The sequence below is a fragment of the Sander vitreus genome, chromosome 9, assembly GCF_031162955.1.
Source record: "Sander vitreus isolate 19-12246 chromosome 9, sanVit1, whole genome shotgun sequence".
In the NCBI taxonomy this organism is placed as follows: Eukaryota; Metazoa; Chordata; class Actinopteri; order Perciformes; family Percidae; genus Sander; species Sander vitreus.
Window position 1 is genome coordinate 17,443,048 of NC_135863.1, and position 22,742 is coordinate 17,465,789.

Consider the following 22,742-nt stretch of genomic DNA (forward strand, 5'->3'; position numbering starts at 1 on the left):
TCTCTCAGTCTCTTCCCCTATCACTATCAGATGGGTCCCTCCCTGTTTAGTCAGCCAGACCATTTGAGCTGTAGCTTTTAGAGACCGTGGTATTTCCCAAACTGAATAAATCCCGCTCACACATATAAACACAAAACTGCTTTGCTAGCTCCATCGCGTTGTAACTAAGACATCTGATGAAAAAATAATGTTATTCAATCAGCATGATTGCCGTACTGTTTAGTTCAAAAACATCCAAAACACCGTACGAAAACATAACGGACCAGATGCAAGCTTTATTTTGAAAAGTCAAAGCTATGGGATTGCACCAAGTCGGAGGGCATGAGACTGGAGGTCTCCAGGCTGCAGCAATCACCGCCTCAAAATATCCTCTCGGGTCCCGGTGATATTATATATGTATAAACGACAGCGATTTCTAAGGCATTTTGAGAAGGAAGGAGTGGTAGCATGCAAACTCCCAAATTGACGCTCGTCTGAGAAATGGAGTTTTAGATAATGTTCAGCTTTGGCAACTTTACCTATATGCTAAAATATACAATGACTGAAGAAGCCTAGTGACGAGTCCATAGCAACCAGTGTTGAATTACCCAGTGTGCTTTGCTGAATGGTCTCAATGTTTTATTGTTTTATTTCATGTGAATACTAGTTTACTAGATGAGTAACTTAGTATTTGAAGTAATGCAGGAAGTGTGCATTTAGTTTCCATGCTTATTGTGTTTCCACAACAATGTTAGTGAGTAAATCTACTGAAATGGCCACCACACCATAACAGAGGAGTGTGATGCGTCAGATGAGAATACAGAGGTTTAGTCATATGTCATGGCTTTAAAAAAAAGACAATGGCTATCTGTATGTCTTTGCTAAGCGCAAACCAGTACAGAAGGTATCAATAAATTGTTGGGGATGGTCATCCCTTTTTTTCCATATCATTTTGGAGGATCATCTAGAATTTGTTGCTGGTGAAGGGAGGGTCAGGTCTATTGTGGCTAAAGGTCCCAAAACTCCTCTGGTGGTCCCTGAAATAAATAACGAACAGCCCCTAACTACACATCATCACTTTCAACATTGTTTTTTTTAAATTAAATATGCCTCACCCATTCAACTTTGTGGTTTTTAATAAATCGTATCTAATCAGAGTTAGAAAAAATGACAAGGTTTGCTTTGACTTGATTGTAAACCATCCTTGTGATTTATCGGTTTATTACAATGCACATGAGTGAAATAAGAATATAGATTGAGATATACATCTGATGTGATTGTAAATTACTTTGTTTGCTTTGTTTCAGGCAAAATTACAAGAACTACTCGATGGAATCACGGACACACTTCCGTATTCAGGCTGCTCTGCACAAGGCCAAGGGCATGGGGGAGAATGGCATCCATGTTCCCTCCAGCCCATAACAGACAGAGGAGGGCACACTAGAGCAGAGATAGTTTCTGTTTCCGCAGTCCCACAATACACTCAGACAATACACTCAGACCAGCCCAGCCCCACCCATTTGGGCGGGCGATTTGTTTTCCCATCAGAAGGGTAGGGGAAGATGGATGCTTGTTTTTCTCATTTGTTCTGCCTTTTCAGGTGACTGTAGTTCTGTGTGGCCCTGACTGGCTAAGGCAGGTTTGCTACGCCCTCTTTCAGAGATATATTATGATGAACACCACCCCCTTTTGTGATTTGACATAGAGACAAGCTGAGAAATGTGCCTATATTTATGAACCATTGCTTCTAGCAGGCTTGTTTGTTTAGCACTGTGGCCACCCATAAGGGGCACACTAGGGTAGGAAACAATGTGACATTTGTGTAGAATAGAAATTGCAGATTGCCTCCACTCCTACCCCAGAATAAAAATGTGCCCACTTCAGGGTGGCAGGGTTAGATCTAATGGAGCCATGGTACCAAAAACCCACCATATAAATGACTCCACCTGGCCAGCAGCATCATTTTACCTGGTTGCTACAAAGCTCCCACACCACTTAATTCATTAATTTGATGTAATTTTGTGATTATTGATAAAATAACTTGAGATGTATTTGAGACACATTTATGACACATAAATATGTGTTGACATAGTTTGACATCAGGTACATATTATATCATGCAACTCATCACATGGTCGATGAGGACTATGAGACTGTTTTGTATTGTGCTATTTTATAGATTTTGGTTGACAGGTTTTATCCATATTTAGATATTTGATCAAAATCAATATGACCTGATTAGATTATTTATATGTTGGATTCACCTTTACACTACATAACCTTTGGTTGATTGTGTTTCTTAGAGTGAGTTTCATTGTGTATTTTAAATGTTCTTCCTTTCCTTAAAACCTACCATCGAAAGACACACATTTATATGGGATACTTTATTTCAGTCTCCTTCTGAAGACATAATTAAATCTGCAATCCTGTTACAATTACCATTACATGTAATAACTTTTGCACAGAGCTGGGAAACCAGCCAGCCATGCAAACTCTCCAGAGTCAAAGAATCAGTTGCAGTGAGAGTTGTTCTTTACATTTATATATTGTAAATGGCACCTTTTGCACAAATTATTCTGTTTTAAGAGGATAGATGAATGTGTCTTTTTTCTGAAAGGCAGACTCCCTCCTTTTCTCCTCCTGGTGTGTGGGACAGGCTCCAACAGTACTTGAGCTTTAACAAACAGGCCATTCACGCCGAGCAGCGAAGGACTGCGTGCTTGTCCGCCTGTTGCATCTTTAGTGAGTGATGAAGGTCTGAATGGGAACCACCATAGTCTTCCTGCTTTGTGGACGTCCTCTGCTGCTCTTGTATCAGCCATGCTTGACTACAACCATCTATAGAAGGACATGAACATCATAACCACGCTCCTGTGTCAAATATTAATCTGTATATGAACAAACACTTGTAATGACTGATGATAAGACAGAAAGAAAGGGGTCACCTCTAATCGTGTTGCTGGTGAGGTTATTTGAAGGGCTGTGTCTCGGCAACAGAGTGTCAAACTCAGATGGTGTCTCAGGTGTTAGGAATTAGAGCACTGATGATTTATTCATGATTAGAGTAAGGTTTGGGATTCAAGACGATGACTAGGACTCAGTTTCAATTCATTTTAATGGTAAAGGAAATTTACTTTTAATATTGTTTTAACAGCTCTCTGAAATATTTAAATAACAAATTATATTTAATTTTCTGATAAATAATTAAGCTTATTTTTCTTGTTTTCTCCCTTTGGTTTAGCAGATATAGCTAGCTGAAAGAAACTAACCAAATTTAGTGGCATTCTGATGTTTACAAGCAGCGTATTTTTTTGGGCACGGCTACTACTGAGCAGAATGACATTCCTGTACATACTGAATGTTTCTATTGTAATTTAAGATGAAATGATAAGCAACTAAAAAAACACATCCCATTTTGTGTTGTCTTTTTTTGTCATTTGTGCACCACAAACAGAAGCACGAAGTAGGCCTACAATGTGTACAGTACAAAGTGGTATTATTTACACAACACAGGGGCAGCTGCTTCTTGCAAATCTTTGCACTCGTTGTTCTCATACGTGTGATCTAATCCTCTAGATACAGTAAAGTCATCTCATCTTGTTGATATGCAAGGGATAAGAACACAAGGGACATTGGAATAGTATACACTTCATATTTGATTGAAAATAAACAAAGAAGACGAACAAGAAACCCATAAAAGAGTGGCATACAATATTTTGAGGCCTGTATTGGTAATAGCAAAACTGCCCAGAAATTGCAATCATAAAGACTCATTTATCGATTTTAGCTCTGTGTTTATGTTTCAGCTAAGAGCAACATGATCGCAAATTTGATTGACTGCCGAGAAGAGCTTCCTGGATGTAGCTACAAGCTTATTGGTTCGTTGTATGATGGGGCAGGGCTTCGTGTTGCTACATCGCCACCTTTTTTCGTTGTTCGGCAGCTGCAAACTGGAAAGTCCCTGACAGCCAGGGAGGCTTCAGACAGGAAGACTGCGATGAGGTTTGTCCATTTACATGAAGGATATTAATGTGTTTTCGTTTCGCTACCTCCGCGGATAAAAACATCTGTGTGGTTGTGACTTTTCGAGTAACGTCAGATGCTCTTTTACGAGTGCTATCTTATATCTCTGTGCAAGCTAGTTCTTTGTGTGGCTAACGTTAGCTGCTAGCTGAGGGATGTTTTGTTGTTGTTAAAGCCCTCCCGTCGTCTGGGAGAGGAGACTCATCAGCTGTGCATGGAGAAACGCCTTCTCTTCTGCTGACATTACGTTATCTGTGAAATTGGCCCGTGAAATCCCGCTGAGTAGCGTTAGTAAAGCGACACCGAGATAGGGGAGAGTTTGACCGAAGGAAGGAGATGGGAAACTGTCTGAAGTCCCCAACCTCGGATGATATTTCTTTGCTACATGAATCTCAGTCGGACCGTGCCAGCTACGGAGACGGTGCTGACCCCGACCTGGAGCCACCGCCACCCTATCAGGTAACTTTAACCAACTGTTTGGAATAAAACATGACCAGCTAGCCTTTGTGTTTTTGTCTTTAAATTAGCCAAATTTATTAAATGTCTGAAAGTGAGATGTTTTTGTGTGATGATGTGTGGCATGTCTGGCCCAGTTTGCTAACGTTATGCCTTTCTGTAGCCGATAAAAAGGGAGACTCCAAGGTGTTAAACAAAACAATATGTGAGGCTAGATCAGCTGTTTACAGACCCAACATCACCCTTGGCCAGCAACCCAGCCCACTGACCCCGCCATGGCTTTGATACTAATCCGCTTTGTTATATCCCAAGGTCTCTGTCTACCATTTCCCATAAATCGTATTATGATTCATCCTTCGCTAATATGATAGCAGCACTATATCATTACTTGCTATGTTCGTTCAAACACACTGAACCATGTAGTTTTGGCTCATATTAAGTGGAAACACACAGACATCTATTATGGCCTGTAGTTCACTTTAACAGTAGGAACAGTTCTCCATTAAAGAGGGAGTTTTGTAGTTTTGTGAAAGAGTGGCTCTCATAACTTGCTCAGCTGTTTCTTTCACTGATCTCCTCCAGGGCAGCAACTTTATTTGTCTGGTGTCCTTATTTCCTGAATTAGATCAGCTGCAAACAGACCAGGCCATGTTGTAGCTGTAAATATGATTCATGGTGTAACCCTTCTCTTGTGTGTTTTTCTATGTTAAGGACCGTCTGGTATGCGTTATGCAAGGCCTTGGCAGAGTTTACCTGTTACTAGGCTAAGCCAAGCCTTATCACTAGATTTAAGATAAGTGTTTTTACAGCATGGGAAACTGAAGGAGATCTCAGGTAATTACAGCTTTTTATTGTAGATAAGTACTTAATTATGTAACTATTGCCAACAGAGGTGACATCATAAAGAGAGAAATTTGCCCCACTGTCTCAATCTATTGTCTATAATTTGAAAAACACAATTTGACGTTCATAATTGATGAAATATATGTCAAATTCTCGATTCTCTATTTCTAAATAGATATCAAGATAAATAAATGTCAAGGTATTAGATTGATTTTTGAAATGTCATAAACACAGATTATTGGTTTCCCCTTCGAAGATCTAATTTACTTTTACCATACAGTATATGACCAGGCAATCTCCAGCTGCATCTAGTTGTTATCGGTTGGCTCAATGGTATTTTTTGTTTTTTTATAGATCGGTGGTTCTTTCTTTTTATCTTATCTGTGTAATTATCAATACATTTCTTTAAAAAAACAAAATCAGCAAGAAATATGCCTTTTCTTTTTTGTTTTATATATTTATATATCTTAAAAGCTGAAATCAGTTATTTTATTATCAGTGGAATGTCACTCACAGAGTGCCTGCATCAGAGTCAGTCAAAGATAATATCTGAACATGAGTCCTTGTTATGCATCCATGTCCAGGTTGCTACAAGTATGTCATGTCTGGCATACAACAGTGTGTAATTAGACCGAAGCAGCCAACTCTGGTATCATAGAGTAGAGAGATGGGGTAATAAACAACATAAACATTACTCAGTTTCTTTGGAAGAGCTCTAACTAAGCTTACGGTTATGTTGAGAAATCTGTGTGCAGTATGTTTACTGACAGTTTCACAAGAGGGTTAACTAACTAGTTAAAACCTACTTATAAAGGGCTCTTTCAGACCTGCCAGCTATTTTCTCCCTGGTGACCACAGTAATCAGCACCTTCACCATCTGAACACAGCCTGAGAACACAACACCCATTTTGGTGTGTGCTTGCAGTTCAGAGTAACACACTTTGGAAGTGCTGCATGTGTTAGAAAGGGGACTAAAGGCTCCACTATACTCGACTTGAAATTGAAGTTGGCATTTTCTTAAAGGCTGTCAAGTATGGACCTACGTGTAAAGGCCAGTGTTCTCACTGTGCTGGGGGTCTCTCCTTCATACCAGAGGGTGGGGTTTGCTAGTCATGGTGAAAAAACATGATGCCAGAAATCCTAACAGGGAGATCCCAAACAGAGACAACTTGAGCTCTGGCTGGGCTTAAGCTGCAGAAAATGAATACAGAAGACTGACAATGAATTTGAACCAACCCTGGTATTGCTTTTACACAAAAAAAACAAGGGAGATATGTGGATACATTCATTTTGTCTAGTTGTCTAGTAACAAAAAAGAAAAGAATCTCCCATCCATTCATTATGTTCGAAAAGCAATCCATCACTTTGGAAATACAATAAAGTCACAGAATAATAAGCAACATTATTTAATTAACTAAGATTTGTATTTCAAGTGCTGAATTCTGGGGTCTTCTCTATTTTATACAGTGGCATGAAAAAGTATTTTCCCCCTTCCTAATTTATTCTACTTTTGCATATTTGTCACAATTAATTATTTCAGATCTTCCACCACAATGTATATAATATATTTAGGTGATTTTTGCATTCAACAGGGCTGGCAGTAATTAAGCCTAATTGTGTTTAGTCTGATTGAATCCAATCACTCAATTAAATTAATTAATTGGTTGAACTAAAAAGGGAATTACTTTTTTACACAGGGCCAGTTGGTGTTGCATCACTGTTATCCTTCAGTACATGAAATTCACTTGGCTTGTCTTTGACTTGTATTCATTTTTGTTGGAAGATGTGACAAATGTGCAAAAATTAAATCAGGAAGGGGGCAAGCATATAACTTTTCACAGCACTGTTTATGAGCTGTGATTCAGTCTCAAATGTGATAATAGCTGGTAACCGAAGCTGTTGAACTGTGGAAACAACAAGGTAGTTTCCTGGGCATTCAGGAAGCTGATATAGAGGATTTCTTTCAGGTTGCCTGGATCTGACTCATTTTGCTGTCACAATCATTCCTAGTTGGAAATGATAGCAGCAACAACAGGTTAACCAGGAGCAGCACTTCAGGCTTACATGGAAAACATGCAACTAATCACGTTGTTGACTAATTGTAGTCAACAAAGACAAGTGCATTGGGGAGTGGTAATTGAAAATTTCAATGAAGTGAATATCAGCGAAACACAGTGCACGACTGCATGTAGAATAGTTTAACTGCATCGCACTCATCAGGCGCTAACCCTGAGGGTTACAAAGTTCTGCTGCTACTTGAGTTTGTCTGTCACGTTGACGCCGATCAGACCATGTTTTCTGGGAATCCACAGTCAGCGGTGAATCAGAGGAGGGTGAATTACGGCATCTGGAGCTGAATCTACCCACTACAGAGGCTGCCACTGTTTAAAACTAGCCGTTTGAATACAGATACTGTTGGTTTAGCATTTTCTTAATTAGCTTAATATCAGAAAATTGCAGTCCATGAAGTTATGGTCTGCATACACAAAGGAAGGGTGGAAGGGTGGATGTTGAAAGCTAAATGGATGACATCAGCTCTGAGCCAACCACTTAGGCTAGTGGGCCATGTAATGTCTTGTCAAAATGATTTCAAAGTGAGTGTGTGAATTGTGTTCTGGTTTGTTTCGTATCAACTGGGGAGGCTACGAAGCTGAGGGGGGTGCAGGTCTGTTTGTGCTCCTAATATTCTAAAGGCTGCAGTTGTGTGTGTGCTTAGTGAGTGAGTGTGTTGCATGAAATGCATTATGTGTTGAGTGTGGTGATTTGGAAAGCAGCTGGTGACACGACTTCTGACTAGTTGCTGTGAGACTGGGCTAAGAGAGATAAGGCACCCCTGTGTGTTTTCATTTGAGAGGGTGAGAATTTATGAGTGTGTGTGTGTGTGTGTGTTGGTCCCCTGGTATGGCTTGTAATGCCCCTGTCTCCCTTGTAAGCCTCAGAGATGGGAGCAGTGACAGGAGTTTTTATTGTTCACATTCGGTTTGGCACAAAGTTCTTTATACTGCTGTCAGCGAGCTGTATGGCCAAACCTTATTGGCTGGAAGACTTTAAAAGAGTCACTGAGGTTTTTGTGTGTTTGCATGTAGCTGAACTTTCTAGCTTTGTAACTTTGTAGCTGGTCTTTCATTTTCCACTTTTTCTCTCACTTCTGTGAACAAGAGGCCTAGGGAGAAAGAAATGATTTAAAACATGTCAAATAAGCGCCTGCTCTCTTCAAAGACCAGGCCAAATCTTCTTTTCAGATGGTGCACGCCACTGACTGTAGGGGATACACACACAATTGAAGAGCACAGAGTCGGTCAACCACCTGCCTTGCCCTCAAGATGAAAGGGCTTGCAGTCAGCAGTTTGGTTTGAGCTCAGCCAGCTTGGTCAGAAGAAATGGGGAGAAAAAAAGTTTGCTTTAGAGGTTTATAATTAGCTATCAAACCTGGAGTAGAGATGAGGAAAATCATGTGGGATGGAAGAACTGCCTGAAAAGTAGGCTTTTCAGCTTTCAAGCAGACTTTTGCCATGAATCAAAAAGTTCAACTACTATTAAATCCGCCTTCTAGCTGTGAAGGAAGTGATACACCATTTGTATAAGTGTATGTTAATATTTGGTAACCATGGTAACATGAATGTGCATCAGCACGTAACATAGTGATTAGGAATGTCACAATACCAAAAATCTAGTATTCGGTACCGATACCAACAAAAGTACACGATACTCGATACCAGGTGTGTTTTTTTAAAAAAAAAAAAAGGAAGAAAATAATAATACTTTACATTAAACATTAATTCCTTTATTTAAACCCCACAGCCCGTTGCTTTGAAGCCTGGCATCACCACACAGCCAGCGTATGGTACCGTCTTTCATGAGTTCACCTGGAACTCCCAGACAGCAAGCATGTTTAGTTACGTCTGTTTCTCTCTGCCGGTGTTGTTTTTCACAAATAACCGGGCTGGTTAAAGTTAACTGATGTTATAGAGGTCCGTTAAAACAAGCGCTGTCAGAGCACACACAGAGAGAAATAGACTCACTTGCGGTTTGGGAATTCCAGGTGAAGTCGTGAAAGCTGCCGCCGTAGATGTACGGTAAAGCCAGAAGCTGAATGCGGTAAAGCCGTACAGGGAGATGAGGGGCTATTCGCTGTTTTTCCGTGCTGGTCGGTGTTCTTCTTCAGCATTTAGCGGCACTCTAGAACACTTTTAACGTTAGACGTATATATGGTACTGCCCCAGTCAGGTCCGGAAGGATTGCATCCCCCAGTACCTGGAAAAATGTCATCCACGTGAATTGTGTAGAGTTAAGAGTTTTTATTTGGGTGGGGGGTACAAATTCCCATAAACGGGAGTTTCAAAAACCTACTGCGGTCTTCTTCACAATAAAACATCTTTGGTGGTACGTCACGCAAGTCATTTGGCCAATCACAATCAAGATAACGGCAGCGTCTTCTTTGAAAAGCCCCTGGCTGCAGCTTTCCTTTAGCTTTTCAGCTAACGTTGTTGTTAACATGGAAAGCAAACTTGTCGGCAAGTTGGCTTATCAGCTAACGTAAGATCAGCGAATTGTGTTGTTAGCCTACAATGTTAGTTCACTGTGAAGGATTTTGGCAAGGCTATCTCCTCCACTGCATTAGTATTGTTATCTGATTTTTTATGTATATCTTGTCGTAAGATATGAGCGAAATGAAAACGAACACGTAATGAAACATGACCCACTGGTGTCTGGTTTAACGTTAATGAGTGATCAAAACATCTGCTCTGGCGGATCATTTAACGTTGACTAATGCTAAGAGAAAATGGGCCCTTGAAAGGCTTGCTTTTTTTACTCCCCACTAGACCAGTTTTAAGGTTGTTTTTAAAGGGGGGGGGGGGGCTGTATAAAATGTGTCACCTTTTTCATCCCTTCTGAGTTTACAGGTTTGATTCTTATAATGCTACAATCAGGGAAGGCAGGAAAAGAGCATGACCTCCTTACTGTGTTCAGATAACAGTAACGTGTCAGGCAGATGAGTTCAACTTAAGTGCCACTGACTTCACCACAGGCATGACTACGTCACTTAAATTAGGTAGTGTTGGTTTTTGGCCTTGTAAGGCAATGATACACCCCATCAGAGAGCCCAGATTACCTACCGTCTTGACCTCATATGGTAAAAGAAACATTAGGGGACGACGTGGGGGAGGCGGTGCTGCTGACAAACAAGCCATTGTACTGCAGGTCAGTGACATACTGTAGACTGAGCTTTGGCTGGCACATAGCCACATAGGGTTGCTGTTTCTGAGCATTCACCACAAGGACCAGGACTCAAATAACTCCTTTGTCTCTCCATGACTCCCTCTCACAGTTAAGTTCTCATCTTGCTTCGAATGACGGTTGGCTTATGTAATCAGACGAGTAAAGGTAGTTTTAGTCATTATATTACAGTGGCATAAGTGAAATGCTGTTAAGGGTCTATATAATGTGGTACAGACTCCCCTGATACTTTAGTTAATTAATTAGCTTATATAAAAAAAATATGATCACTTTGTTGCACTTTTCCCTTTTCCACCAAGATATATCCATTATAATCATTATCCACCGTTTTTTGTGTGGCTACAGTGAATACTTTGTGTAAGTGTTTTGTCATGTGTTAATGTCTAAATACTAGGGTTAATACCTGTAGCCTATAGCAACGCTCCAACATCCAGGCTGATGAAGTAAATGCGATACACACATACTGTTTATCGTCACCCCGTCAGCCTGTCCCATTATCACATCAACAGACACATCCTGTGATGCTAATATCCATTCTTCTCCTCCTCCTCCCATTGTTGTCATTGTTACCTGTGTGCATGTCTGTGTGATCAAATAAGCACATGCTTGTCTGTATTGTGCGCAGGTGTCTGCAAGTCTTATTTAAAGATTTAGTTACTCTGCGGCAGTGGCGTAGGCAGAAATAGTATTTTGGGCGGGCCAGTACAAAAGTGAGTGGGCCATTTTCAAAAAGACGAAGTAGCAAAAAGGACAATCTGAAAAAAACAGCAACAATTTTACCTTCCAACATACTGCATTACAACAGCAATAGCAGTACGGTCTCCAACATGCTCAACTAACAAAACTCAGTCTAAAAAGTTTGTACACAACAATATAGGCAAAAACCTGTCAATTTTAACCTATTCAGGCTAAAATATATTTGCACTGGCAGAACCAGCAGCATTGGCTCTGCACAGCACTGTTATAAAATTAACCATTTTATTGCACAAAGGTAACTAATCATGAACCCAAACAGCAGAGAAGGCATTTAAATTACATGCTGCATGACATAGAATAGCCTACATCAAACAAAAATCACACATGTAACATATCCTATCCATATGCTTCAGGACTATGGTCAGATCATGAGCAGCAAATGCGCTACCAGCAGTAAAAGAAAATAAAAGAATGAAAACTTCCAGCCTAGCATTGTTTGAATTATGAAAGATGATATAATGAAAAGTGGCCAGCAAGACACCAAAGCTTAGACAGTGTATCGAGTCCACAGCAGTGACAGGATCAAAGAAAACTAAAAACTATGTCACTCTCACAGATAAGTTATCTTATTTAATGTGGGCAAAAGACAAACGCGTTTCAGCTAGAAGCCATCATCAGTGTTCATTACTAAATAGGTTAAAAACTATTGTTAAAAAGGTTACTAGGTTACTTAATTAATAACGCAAGAAGCATGAAACACGTTTTACTTAATGTTACCTCTGTGAGGGCCAGCACTCAAACAAACTCCTCTCTGGCTGATGGGCTGTCAGCTCCGCTGGGGAAATGTCTGGACATGCTGCAGAAAAGCTCATCCTTATTTTCACTGTATTCCATCCACGAAAACTGTCCATACCGCTTTAAAGAGAAGCCATTGTTGTCGCGGTAACTTTTAACAGTGCATTGCTTAACACATCCATGGTACATTGTCTAAAAAGCCAGCTAGCTAACGTAAGCTGCTGAAGGCAGCCCGGAGAGTCAACCACCTACGTTCCAAGGCTTCCTAATTGTTTGATCCTTATTCTATGGTTTAAACAGTTTCGTTTTAATCAGAAGAGAAGACTCATTAAACACACACAACTAGTTATGTTACTATTTCCTTTTTTTTTTTTACATACATTTGAATATTTTTCATAACAAAACAAAACTTATTGATCAAACTTGGCTGGGCGGGCCAGTGAGTAAAGTGGGCGGTCTAGTGCCGCCCTGGCCCATTACTGGCTACGCGCCTGCTCTGCGGTCTCTATAACAAGGGCTAAGATTTCAGAGCCTGCTAATGCTTCGTGGTTCTTCCCTTTAAGTGCATATTGACTTAGCTTGCACAAAAGATGCAGCCACATTTGTCAATGTTTAGGCGGGCCCTGCATTTAATTGTAAGTTTCAAAATCCACCAATTTGGGAGCTTCTGAGGGTATTCAGAACTCCTCTGCTGTCAATTTCCAACACATTACTGATCTTCAATGAGTAGAAACCAGCACCGGGCCTACAGTAATTGATCCAGTGATGTTGAAGTGAAAGGGGCTTTTGAGGTTCTAACCCATTTCCCTGTGTGCTCTTGAAGCTGGCAACAGCCTGTTATTGAACTTGTGGGCTGACAGTGCCTGTATTTTTCATTTTCCCACTCTTGTTTTTTCTGAACAGAAAATGAAGAGCTAGGCCTAAATACCTCCCCTTTCCATCTATCTTTTTCACTTTCACTGGGAATCTGCTCTCATTCCTTGTTTCCTACAATCTCCACCTTCCTCCCCGTTCACTATCAGTCACTAACAGTCACTATCACTAGCAGTCCCCCCTTAGTCCCCCTTTCACCCTTGCCTACTCCCTCTGTCCCCCTCTCCATTTCTGTGATTGGGACAACAATCACAGAAATGGAGAGTTTGGTCTCCAGTTTCACAGAATGAACAGTTGTCACAGCCCAGCTGACACGCCATGTATGAAGGAAGGGAGAGGCCTATAACAACAATTACACTGCTGACCACTACACAGTCAACCACCCGAACACAAACAGAGTCCAGCTGCTGCCCCCCTCTGAGGCCCTGTCCGTAGCTTTTATTGCTGCTGCCTGGCTGCCGTCTCTTTTTGACATGGGCGAAAGCAGTGGCTGTCAGGGGAGCAGCAGATAGCCTCAACTACTAAAGTCATGGCATAACATGCTGAGGTGCTAAGAGGCTGACAGCTGGCTTGGTCATCATTCAGAATTTTCTGAAAACCATTTAAGAAAGAAAGCTTTTTAAGAATTAAAATGAGACTACAATACCGTTAAAAAGTTTGGAATCACCTGCCACAAAACCTTGATTGGGTACCGTCAGATGGTTGAGAGGACTTTTTAAATGGTCTTTAATGCTTTTAGGTTGTAGAAAGTCCTCTCTACAAATATGTTATTTTATATAAAGGGTTCAACCAGACTTCTAAGAGACAAAGATACCTCTGAGCAACAGTTAAATTAGAATAGAAGAAATCACCAGTCATTGGTAAAAGAAACTGGAAGCTTTGCATCAAAATGTGTGCAGATTTAAATAGGAACAGTTTACTGTTTTAGTGTGAATGCACAAAATAACCAACTGGAATGAATTGCTTTAGCGAACAACGTTTTTGTGCTCACATGACACATTGTATCACAAACCAGCCAACAGGAATATATTATCATTTTTAGTTACAATTAAAAGGCAAACTGACTTACTGTATTTACACCAGCATTTAAACAAAGGTCTTCAAAGTGTTCAGGCAGGTAAACATAAAGCATGTTAAGCATGAAGATGTAACCCTTCCTCCTCCTCTTATTTTGTCACTCATCTTTGAATTAACTTATAAACCCTGCCTACTACCATTCAGCCAAAAAGAAAGAAGGATAAGGAGAGTGACTTAAGTGGAACACCAGTATTTAGCACAGTAGTTACTTTACCTGCTATTTTATGCAGGCAGATCAGCAACACAGCCATACATGTTTATTAAAGGGTGCAGATAGATTTCTCCCCTGCTAAGGCTGGTCTTATCTCCAGTTGAATTCATTCAAGTGTTTGGGGCTTGTATCAAAATGTCATCTCTGGAGTGTGGATATACAGGTGGTTAATGATGGAGCTCACTCAATGGCATTAGAGTGGACTTAGCCTAATCTATGACCCTGCTGTGGGATGCAATTCAGTTTTCTGACAGGAAGGTTTGGCACGCTGTAGTAGGAGAGAGTCAGTGTGCTGAGGCTTTGGGCTCACTTAGGGAGACGAGGAATTAGTAACCACACGACAAAGGAGTGTGTAGTGAGTGTATAATATCATATGAGGCTAGAGGGAGGAAGGGAAGGAAGGAAGATGCACAGTCATAGACCACAAAGTGAGAGAGTTGAGTAAATCGCAAGTTGTGTTTAGAAAGGAGGAAGATACAGACATACTGTAGGTAGTGCACAATACAGAGAGAGAGAGAAAAAAATATATATATACATGCCTATTCTCCCTTGAATTTATGTAACCGTTTTCTACTGTTCAAATGAATCTACTTTATCAAATACAAGGATATAAAGGAGGACCACACTAGACAGAACAGATAAAACTGTAAATCAGTCCTATCACATTTCTTTCTCAGTCCATGTATGGCATTCTGTTTTTACAGGAAATTAAAGCATGTTAGTTCAGTTTTTATGGTCCTTCTGGTGGTTTGGGGGTGTGGCTATAGGATTTTGTCAATTTTTATGCTCAATTGACTCATTACGGTCTGATACTGAAACCCATGTTTGTCATTTTGATTTGATGTTACTTTCATTAGCCTACACTTTAAACGTATGTGGTTTAGTGCACCAATATAAAAGATTGATGACAGACATAATGAAAGACTATCATCTTGACACTTTTCATGTTCAGTTTCTAGTTGGGTCAAACTGAAGACAAAGTGTAGAGAGAGGGGGGTTGGCTGCTTTAAAATTTAGTGCAGTCAAGTTTCCACACTTTGAATAGATATTTCCTGCTATAAGCAGTTCGTGAAAAGCACTATATAAATTCAGTTTATTATTATTATTATTATTATTATTCAGTGGTGTTTGTATCTAAATCAAGTGAAATAGTTTTATTAATCCCATTTCATAAATCTGGTCTGTGTGACACCCACAATGAAGCTAACCAGTTAGATAATTGATTTTTATTATGCACCAGTTTGAAAACATTTCTTATCTCCAGCCAAGTCAGCCGTGTAGCTCTCTGCTGCAGCAGCTGTTTGCACAAGGCATGTGGAAACACTACCACCTACTGCCTGTGATCTTAATCCCACAACATGCCCGGACATATTGTTGGCTTGTAATCAATATATACAGGTGTTGGTCATATAATTAGAATATCATGAAAAAGTTGATTTATTTCGGTAATTCCATTCAAAAAGTGAAACTTGTATAATGTATACATTCATTCCACACAGACCGATATATTTCAAGTGTTTATTTCTTTTAATTTTGATGATTAGAACTGACAACTAATGAAAACCCCAAATTCAGTATCTCTGAAAATTAGAATATTGTGAAAAGGTTCAATATTGAAGACACCTGGTGCCAAACTCTAATCAGCTAATTAACTCAAAACACCTGCAAAGGCCTTTAAATGGTCTCTCAGTCTAGTTCTGTAGGCTACACAATCATGGGGAAGACTGCTGCCTTGACAGCTGTCCAAAAGACGACCATTGACACCTTGCACAAGGAGGGCAAGACACAAAAGGTCATTGCTAAAGAGGCTGGCTGTTCACAGAGCTCTGTGTCCAAGCACATTAATAGAGAGGTGAAGGGAAGGAAAAGATGTGGTAGAAAAAAGTGTACAAGCAATAGGGATAACCGCACCCTGGAGAGGATTGTGAAACAAAACCCATTCAAAAATGTGGGGGAGATTCACAAAGAGTGGACTGCAGCTGGAGTTAGTGCTTCAAGAACCACCACGCACAGCCGTATGCAAGACATGGGTTTCAGCTGTCGCATTCCTTGTGTCAAGCCACTCTTGAACAAGACACAGCGTCAGAAGCGTCTCGCCTGGGCTAAAGACAAAAAGGACTGGACTGCTGCTGAGTGGTCCAAAGTTATGTTCTCTGATGAAAATCAATTTTGCGTTTCCTTTGGAAATCAAGGTCCCAGAGTCTGGAGGAAGAGAGGACAGGCACAGAATCCATGTTGCTTGAAGTCCAGTGTAAAGTTTCCACAGTCAGTGATGGTTTGGGGTGCCATGTCATCTGCTGGTGTTGGTCCACTGTGTTTTCTGAGGTCCAGGGTCAACGCAGCCGTCTACCAGGAAGTTTTAGAGCACTTCATGCTTCCTGCTGCTGACCAACTTTATGGAGATGCAGGTTTCATTTTCCTTTTTACAGGACTTGGCACCTGCACACAGTGCCAAAGCTACCAGTACCTGGTTTAAGGACCATGGTATCCCTGTTCTTAATTGGCCAGCAAACTCGCCTGACCTTAACCCTATAGAAAATCTATGGGGTATTGTGAAGAGGATGATGCGATGCACCAGACCCAACAATGCAGAAGAACGGAAGGCCACTATCAGAGCAACCTGGGCTCCCATAACACCTGAGCAGTGCCACTGACTGATCGACTCCATGCCACGCCGCATTGCTGCAGTAATTCAGACAAAAGGCGCCCCAACTAAGTATTGAGTGCTGTATACGCTCATGCTTTTCATGTTCATACTTTTCAGTTGGCCAACATTTCTAAAAATCCTTTTTTGTATTGGTCTTAAGTAATATTCTAATTTTCGGAGATACTGAATTTGGGATTTTCATTAGTTGTCAGTTATAATCATCACAATTAAAAGAAATGAACATTTGAAATATATCACTCTGTGTGTGATAAATGAATATAATTTGGAATTACAGACATAAATCAACTTTGTCATGATATTCTAATTATATGACGTGTGTGTGTGTGTGTGTGTGTGTGTGTGTGTGTGTGTGTGTGTGTGTGTGTGTGTACTAGTTTCAGTCCTGCCAGCCTTCCTTTTCAGAGGGTGTTGGATTGGGAGACTCTTACAGTGTACCTTCATTGTGTAGTGAAATGCCCTTCAGAGTGAGGGATTTCCATACTAAGGCTTACCAGTATTTACTGGCAGGTGGTGACATTATTCCGTCTCTTCCTATTAAAATAAACACTTTTGTCCCAGTTCATAGAACGTGTTTGTGCCATCATTTAAAGAAAGTTTCATAAGCCTGTGGTTCATCTGCGTTACCCGACTTGACTTCCACCGAAAGCAATAACAAGAACAACATCTTCTGCTTTTCTTAGAATAACATCTCGCAGTGGTAGAATTAAAGGTGGAGAGAGATTCATGAAATTAGAATATTAGTCTTATTGCTTCCTGCTGTAAACCAGACCTCAAACCAACTCTGTACACTTGACTATGACTTTCCTGGAGCTGCAGTGTGAGAGCAGCAGAAAAATAGAAATAAGTTTGCTAGTGAGGTGTCTGCATAAAGTGGTAAGTTTCGTGACTTCTCTGTAAATCCTCCACAGAAGACAGTTATTTAGTCTGACTTGTTTATGTGCTCTTCTCTCTCTCTTTGTGCAGGAGCAGATCCATGTGCCTATCTACCACCCAACACCCAGCCAAGCACGACTGGCCACTCAGCTGACAGAGGAGGAGCAGGTTCGCATCGCACAGCGAATCGGACTCATCCAACACCTCCCGAAGGGCGTGTACGACCCAGGGCGCGATGGCTCTGAGAAGAAGATCAGAGAGTGAGTAGAAACGCTGGGCAGTCAGACTCAGCAGCGGGAGTTAGACACAGTAACACAGTTGGGAGAGATACTGCTTCACTGCAGTGATCTGTGTTTAAGCAGGGTGTTTGTAGGTCTTTAGAAACGCCTTAAATAGAATTATCTAAATTCCCTGTCTGAGAAGGATTAAAATGTAATCAATGGCAAAGTTTCTGGAAAAATATTATCTAAATAATAATCATAATAATAATAATAATACCTTTATTAATAAAGACAAAGACAGTGTTTTGGCTTCCCTGAATGAATGTGCTGATCGAAGTTGAGGTGCTTGTCTGTTTTTTTTCAGAAGTCAAAACAATTAACCACAAAATAACCTATGAAGTTAAACTTGGCTTATTTGCATGTTGTCACATGCAAATAAATTCAAATGTTGTCATGGTGTGACAGTGTGCATGCACTGCTGTAATACAGAGATGGATGGTTATACATTATACATACATTGTTGTGGCATTTTAGAGTAATGCACATTGCTGTAAAAGTAGTGTGTGTATTCTACAATCTATAAAAAAAATATTTTATAGTCTAGTGCATGTTTAAAACTTGTTTAAAGTTTTGTTCACAAATGGTAAGGGTTAAAACCAGGGGAGTACTTTTTAATATTAATAAATGCCTATGAATAGTTAAAACTACTGTATTTGTATTTTGTAGACACTTGCACTGTCCTTTACATTTTAAATTGAATAATGCACTGCAAGTCATTTAAGTCGATGTAGTGTGAAGCGGCAAAATAATGTTTTTTTTTTTTTTTTTTTGAACTTAGAACCATTTTTTTCTGCATTTCTGTGCTGTCCCTAACAAAATGTACCTGTGTTCACCTACACAGGTGCGTCATCTGTATGATGGACTTTGTGTACGGAGACCCCATTCGGTTCTTGCCCTGCATGCACATCTATCACATGGACTGTATAGACGACTGGCTGATGAGATCCTTCACCTGCCCCTCCTGCATGGAGCCTGTGGACGCCGCGCTGCTTTCTTCCTACGAGACCAACTGACACACACACACACACACACACACACACACACACACACACACACACAATCACAAGTGATCCAGTTAGCCTGCTGGACAGGATTAGAGGAATGAACAGTGTTAGTGTTAAGGACGAACAGGAAGGAGCTGGATCGAGGAGAGAAGTAAACAGACAATGGGCGTTATGAGGATACAAGTGTAAAGGGAAGTCAAGGGGAGGGGATGATGGTTAACTGATATGATTATGACATTTCCAAGAGCCGCTTTTTATATGCGTGAATACACAAACAACTGTTCCCATTCACACCATACAGGAGGAAGGTAATGTGACCACCATCATCAGGCTGCAGATTGTGCTTGATGGACTGCTGAAGCCTGATTGCTATAATGTCACACTGCAAGACAAGAGGAAAGAAATCCCCTTCAGAAGATCTGCCAGATGCTTTGACATGTCTCCAAGGGTATGACTCCACACACTGTTGCAGAGTCATATATGCTGCAAAAAACTGCTACCGATGCAGATAAGCGATTTAAAGACTGCTAGAACTGCACATCAGACTTGAGACTACGGACATCAGATATATTCTGCAGACACACCACAGGCCTTCACTGGACCACGGCACCCAGGCCCATAGTTGTCTGTCTGTACAGATCTTTTATGAGAAAAATAAGATTGGTCGTTGGATTGATTGATCGTCCCGTAGCTTTGTGAAATGTGTCAGCATAAGGGCTTCGTCAAACCATTATAACACAGACATGACAGAGGAAATACAGTATGTGCTTTTGTCACTAATGTGATAGGTAGCTGGTCGACTGTTGCTGTCAAGCTATCGACTCCTCATGACTTTCTCAGTCACAGTGAGATCTCAGATTATTGGCCAAAGCACTAGTAGACCAGTTAACAAACCATTGATACAAATCGGAGGTATTTGCACTTCTTATATTAGACTTATGACAAAAGTTGACCATATGCATTTAGTAATTATGTCAAAGTGAAGTATGTGATTTCAAGGACAGAATTAAAAACATACACAAGGGTTGGGCTCATTTAATGTGTTTGCATATGTTAGGTATCGCTTCATTCAGTATCCTGTCGTGTTCATAAAACCAGACCTAAAGTAAACATTCACACAGGAAATGGTTAACGCTGGCAGGCACTACCATCAGGACACTGGTGATGGAAAATGTGGTTATGGGTTGTTTGTCAGTAAATATAACTGAAGATGCTTATTTACCTAATGTGGTCCGAATCAGCCATTATACATTGCTGACTAAGTGTTCCCAGTTTAGAAAGGTTATGTTTCTATCCATTTTTATTTTCAATCAATTTGAGGCCTCAATCATAATGAAAGTCCTCGCTTAATTTTAAAATGTCTATTGCCCAAGTCACCCAGTTTACTGTTAAAGCACAAAGAAATACAATTGTTCAGTTATACTTTCCTTATCCCTGCTAACTTTGGGATGCAGGTGAGTCGGTAACACTTTGAATTATGCAGGAAATGGTAAGTCATTTGAGCTTCCCCTGCATACATGCATGATACAGATCCAACACAGTTTGATAACATGCCTTTAGGGGTGTGTGTGTGTGTGTGTGTGTGTGTGTGTGTGTGTGTGTGTGTGTGCCTGTGTGTGCCTGTGTGTTTTTATTAGGTTTTATGGCCTTTTGTGTATGTTTGAGAAAGTTTGGGTGTGGGGTAGAGTTGCCTTAGTTTTTGCACAGTATTTTAATCTATGTAACTCTTTATGTTGTACATTGTCCTCCATCAGTAAGGTGGAGCTTCATGGCCTTAGGTTACACATGAGTGAGTGTTGGTATCAGCTGCTAAAATGTGGAACAGTGGAGTCCATTTAACTTCAAGAAGACGGGGGGTGATACAGGGGTAGTTTAGACTGTGAATGCTGCTGCAGAGCTGTCCTTGCACATGCCATGTTCCTACCACTTTCATCTGTACTGCGGTACAGCGGACGGACGTTCCATATACAAAAGCCTTTTGGAAGTTTTCTTTTTTTTTTCCATCTCAATCTGGATGTAATCATGGGGTTGATTAACAATATTATAGAGGAACACCATTTAAATTAAAGGGGTGATAGAATGCAAAACCGATTTTACCTTGTCATAGTTGAATAACGACAGTTCGGTGGGTAAATAGGACATAAATAGAAGCTCAAAATCCCATTGATACCCCTATCATCTGCAAATCTCACATTTTGAAACTGCTGCTGAAAACGGGCGAATCTCAACAAAGCTGGAAGCTGACGTCAGCATCCCAACTCCTAGTCTTTGTCACGCCCCAACATTTACATAGGCTACACCACTGACCTGAGGTCAGCTTAGTCTTCTGAATCTAGCTAGGTCATGCAGATCTCCAGAGGTCCGCTATTGAATTACTAAATTCACTTCTGAGACTTTTTTTATGCGAGAACTATGTAGAGGTCAAATATGGGCCGTTTTACGAAAATTGATGGCTTATTGCAAATTTTGTCCGACTGTGTGTCGCAGTTCAGCAGGAGCTCAGCAGGCTACGTGTCAGCGGCCGGTGCTGCCTCGCCGCCCGGCATGTCCTACTTCATAGACTCGCTGTGAGCTAGCTGGATCTCCGTCACTTAGGGAAGCCTGCGGCGCTCCATTCCCGCGCAAAGTCACCGGTTCTGGGTTACTGGACTACAAAATGCCGAGCAGGGCCTGCAGCTAGCCGCAATTCATAGGATTGAAGGGACCGTAGTAGCTAACAAAATCCCTAGCTAATGTTCACAAAAATGCATTAAATTGAAATCGGACACCATTGTTAGCTTTATAAGACCTTGGGGTATATGTTATATAAGTGGCGTGACGAAATTCAAACTAAATATACTCTAGTTATGCCGGCAGCTGGCAGCCAGCGGAGTATGGTCTGGCTACACTGCTATCTGCAGAGTTTCATCCTGTCGCTGTGTGTGTGTGGGGGGGGGGGTGGTCAAACGGACGCAAAGCAGCATTAACACACAGCGATGGGGCAGGGGGTTACAGACCTACAGTACCAGTCAAAAGTTTGGACACACTTTTCCATTCAAATGAATGAGAAAGCGTGTCCAAACTTTTGACTGCTTCTGTACGTGGAGCCCAAAGACTGTTTGATGCCCAGAAACGTCCCGAACACAGCAAAATAAGAAGAAAATACAGGCAGGGTCTCCCAAAAGGATTACTTTTGCATGAGTATAAATGTTTTAGGAAAATGATGCTTAGTACACCTTTTAAGAATTCCAATATGTTATTTCCATGGTCAATATTTGTGAACATGAGCTACTCTCTCCAAAGCCAGAAACCAGAGACAAGTCTCAAACTTGTGATGTCATCAGGTATAATAAGTCTGGACCTGCTCCATAGACAATGAATGCTTGTTTTCTTTTTTTATACCCAAACGAGCTTTATTCTCGTGTAGTGTTCTCAGTTCTGAAACAGAAAATGTACCCATATGCACTCAGTGTCATCTCAAACATATATCCCAATTAATTATCTATGGAGCAGTTCCAGACTTTATTATTGTATGACATCACAAATTTGAGTTTTAACACTAGTTTTGGATTTGGGAGAGAGTTGTTAATGTTTTCTAATATTTTTGGACTGTCTTAGACCAGAAGAATAACGTATGAATTTTCAAAATGGGCGTAGTTCCCCTTTAAACCACGTCAATAATCAAAGGAACAGTTTGACTAAAAAAAAGAAACCACATACTGATTAATGTGAAGACTAGCACTCTT

General features: G+C 40.6%; 2 protein-coding genes across 3 annotated transcripts in view; both read left to right on the forward strand.

Annotated features, from left to right (window-relative positions):
- Positions 1 to 3,392, forward strand: part of ttc39a (tetratricopeptide repeat domain 39A) — a 33,615-nt gene extending 30,223 nt beyond the window's left edge. For both annotated transcript variants that reach the window (XM_078259008.1, XM_078259009.1), the window contains one exon: positions 1,287 to 3,392. In XM_078259008.1, the coding sequence (XP_078115134.1) occupies positions 1,287 to 1,401 (115 nt within the window). In that variant the 3' untranslated portion in view covers positions 1,402 to 3,392. The remainder of the gene's footprint in view (positions 1 to 1,286) is intronic.
- Positions 3,393 to 3,908: 516 nt separating this feature from the next.
- On the forward strand, positions 3,909 to 20,041 carry rnf11b (ring finger protein 11b). Its single transcript, XM_078259010.1, has 3 exons — positions 3,909 to 4,461; positions 17,823 to 17,992; positions 18,855 to 20,041. Exons 1-3 carry the CDS (start codon positions 4,339 to 4,341, stop codon positions 19,024 to 19,026), a joined length of 465 nt encoding a protein of 154 aa, XP_078115136.1. The 5' UTR covers positions 3,909 to 4,338; the 3' UTR covers positions 19,027 to 20,041.
- The last annotated feature ends 2,701 nt before the right edge of the window (positions 20,042 to 22,742 follow it).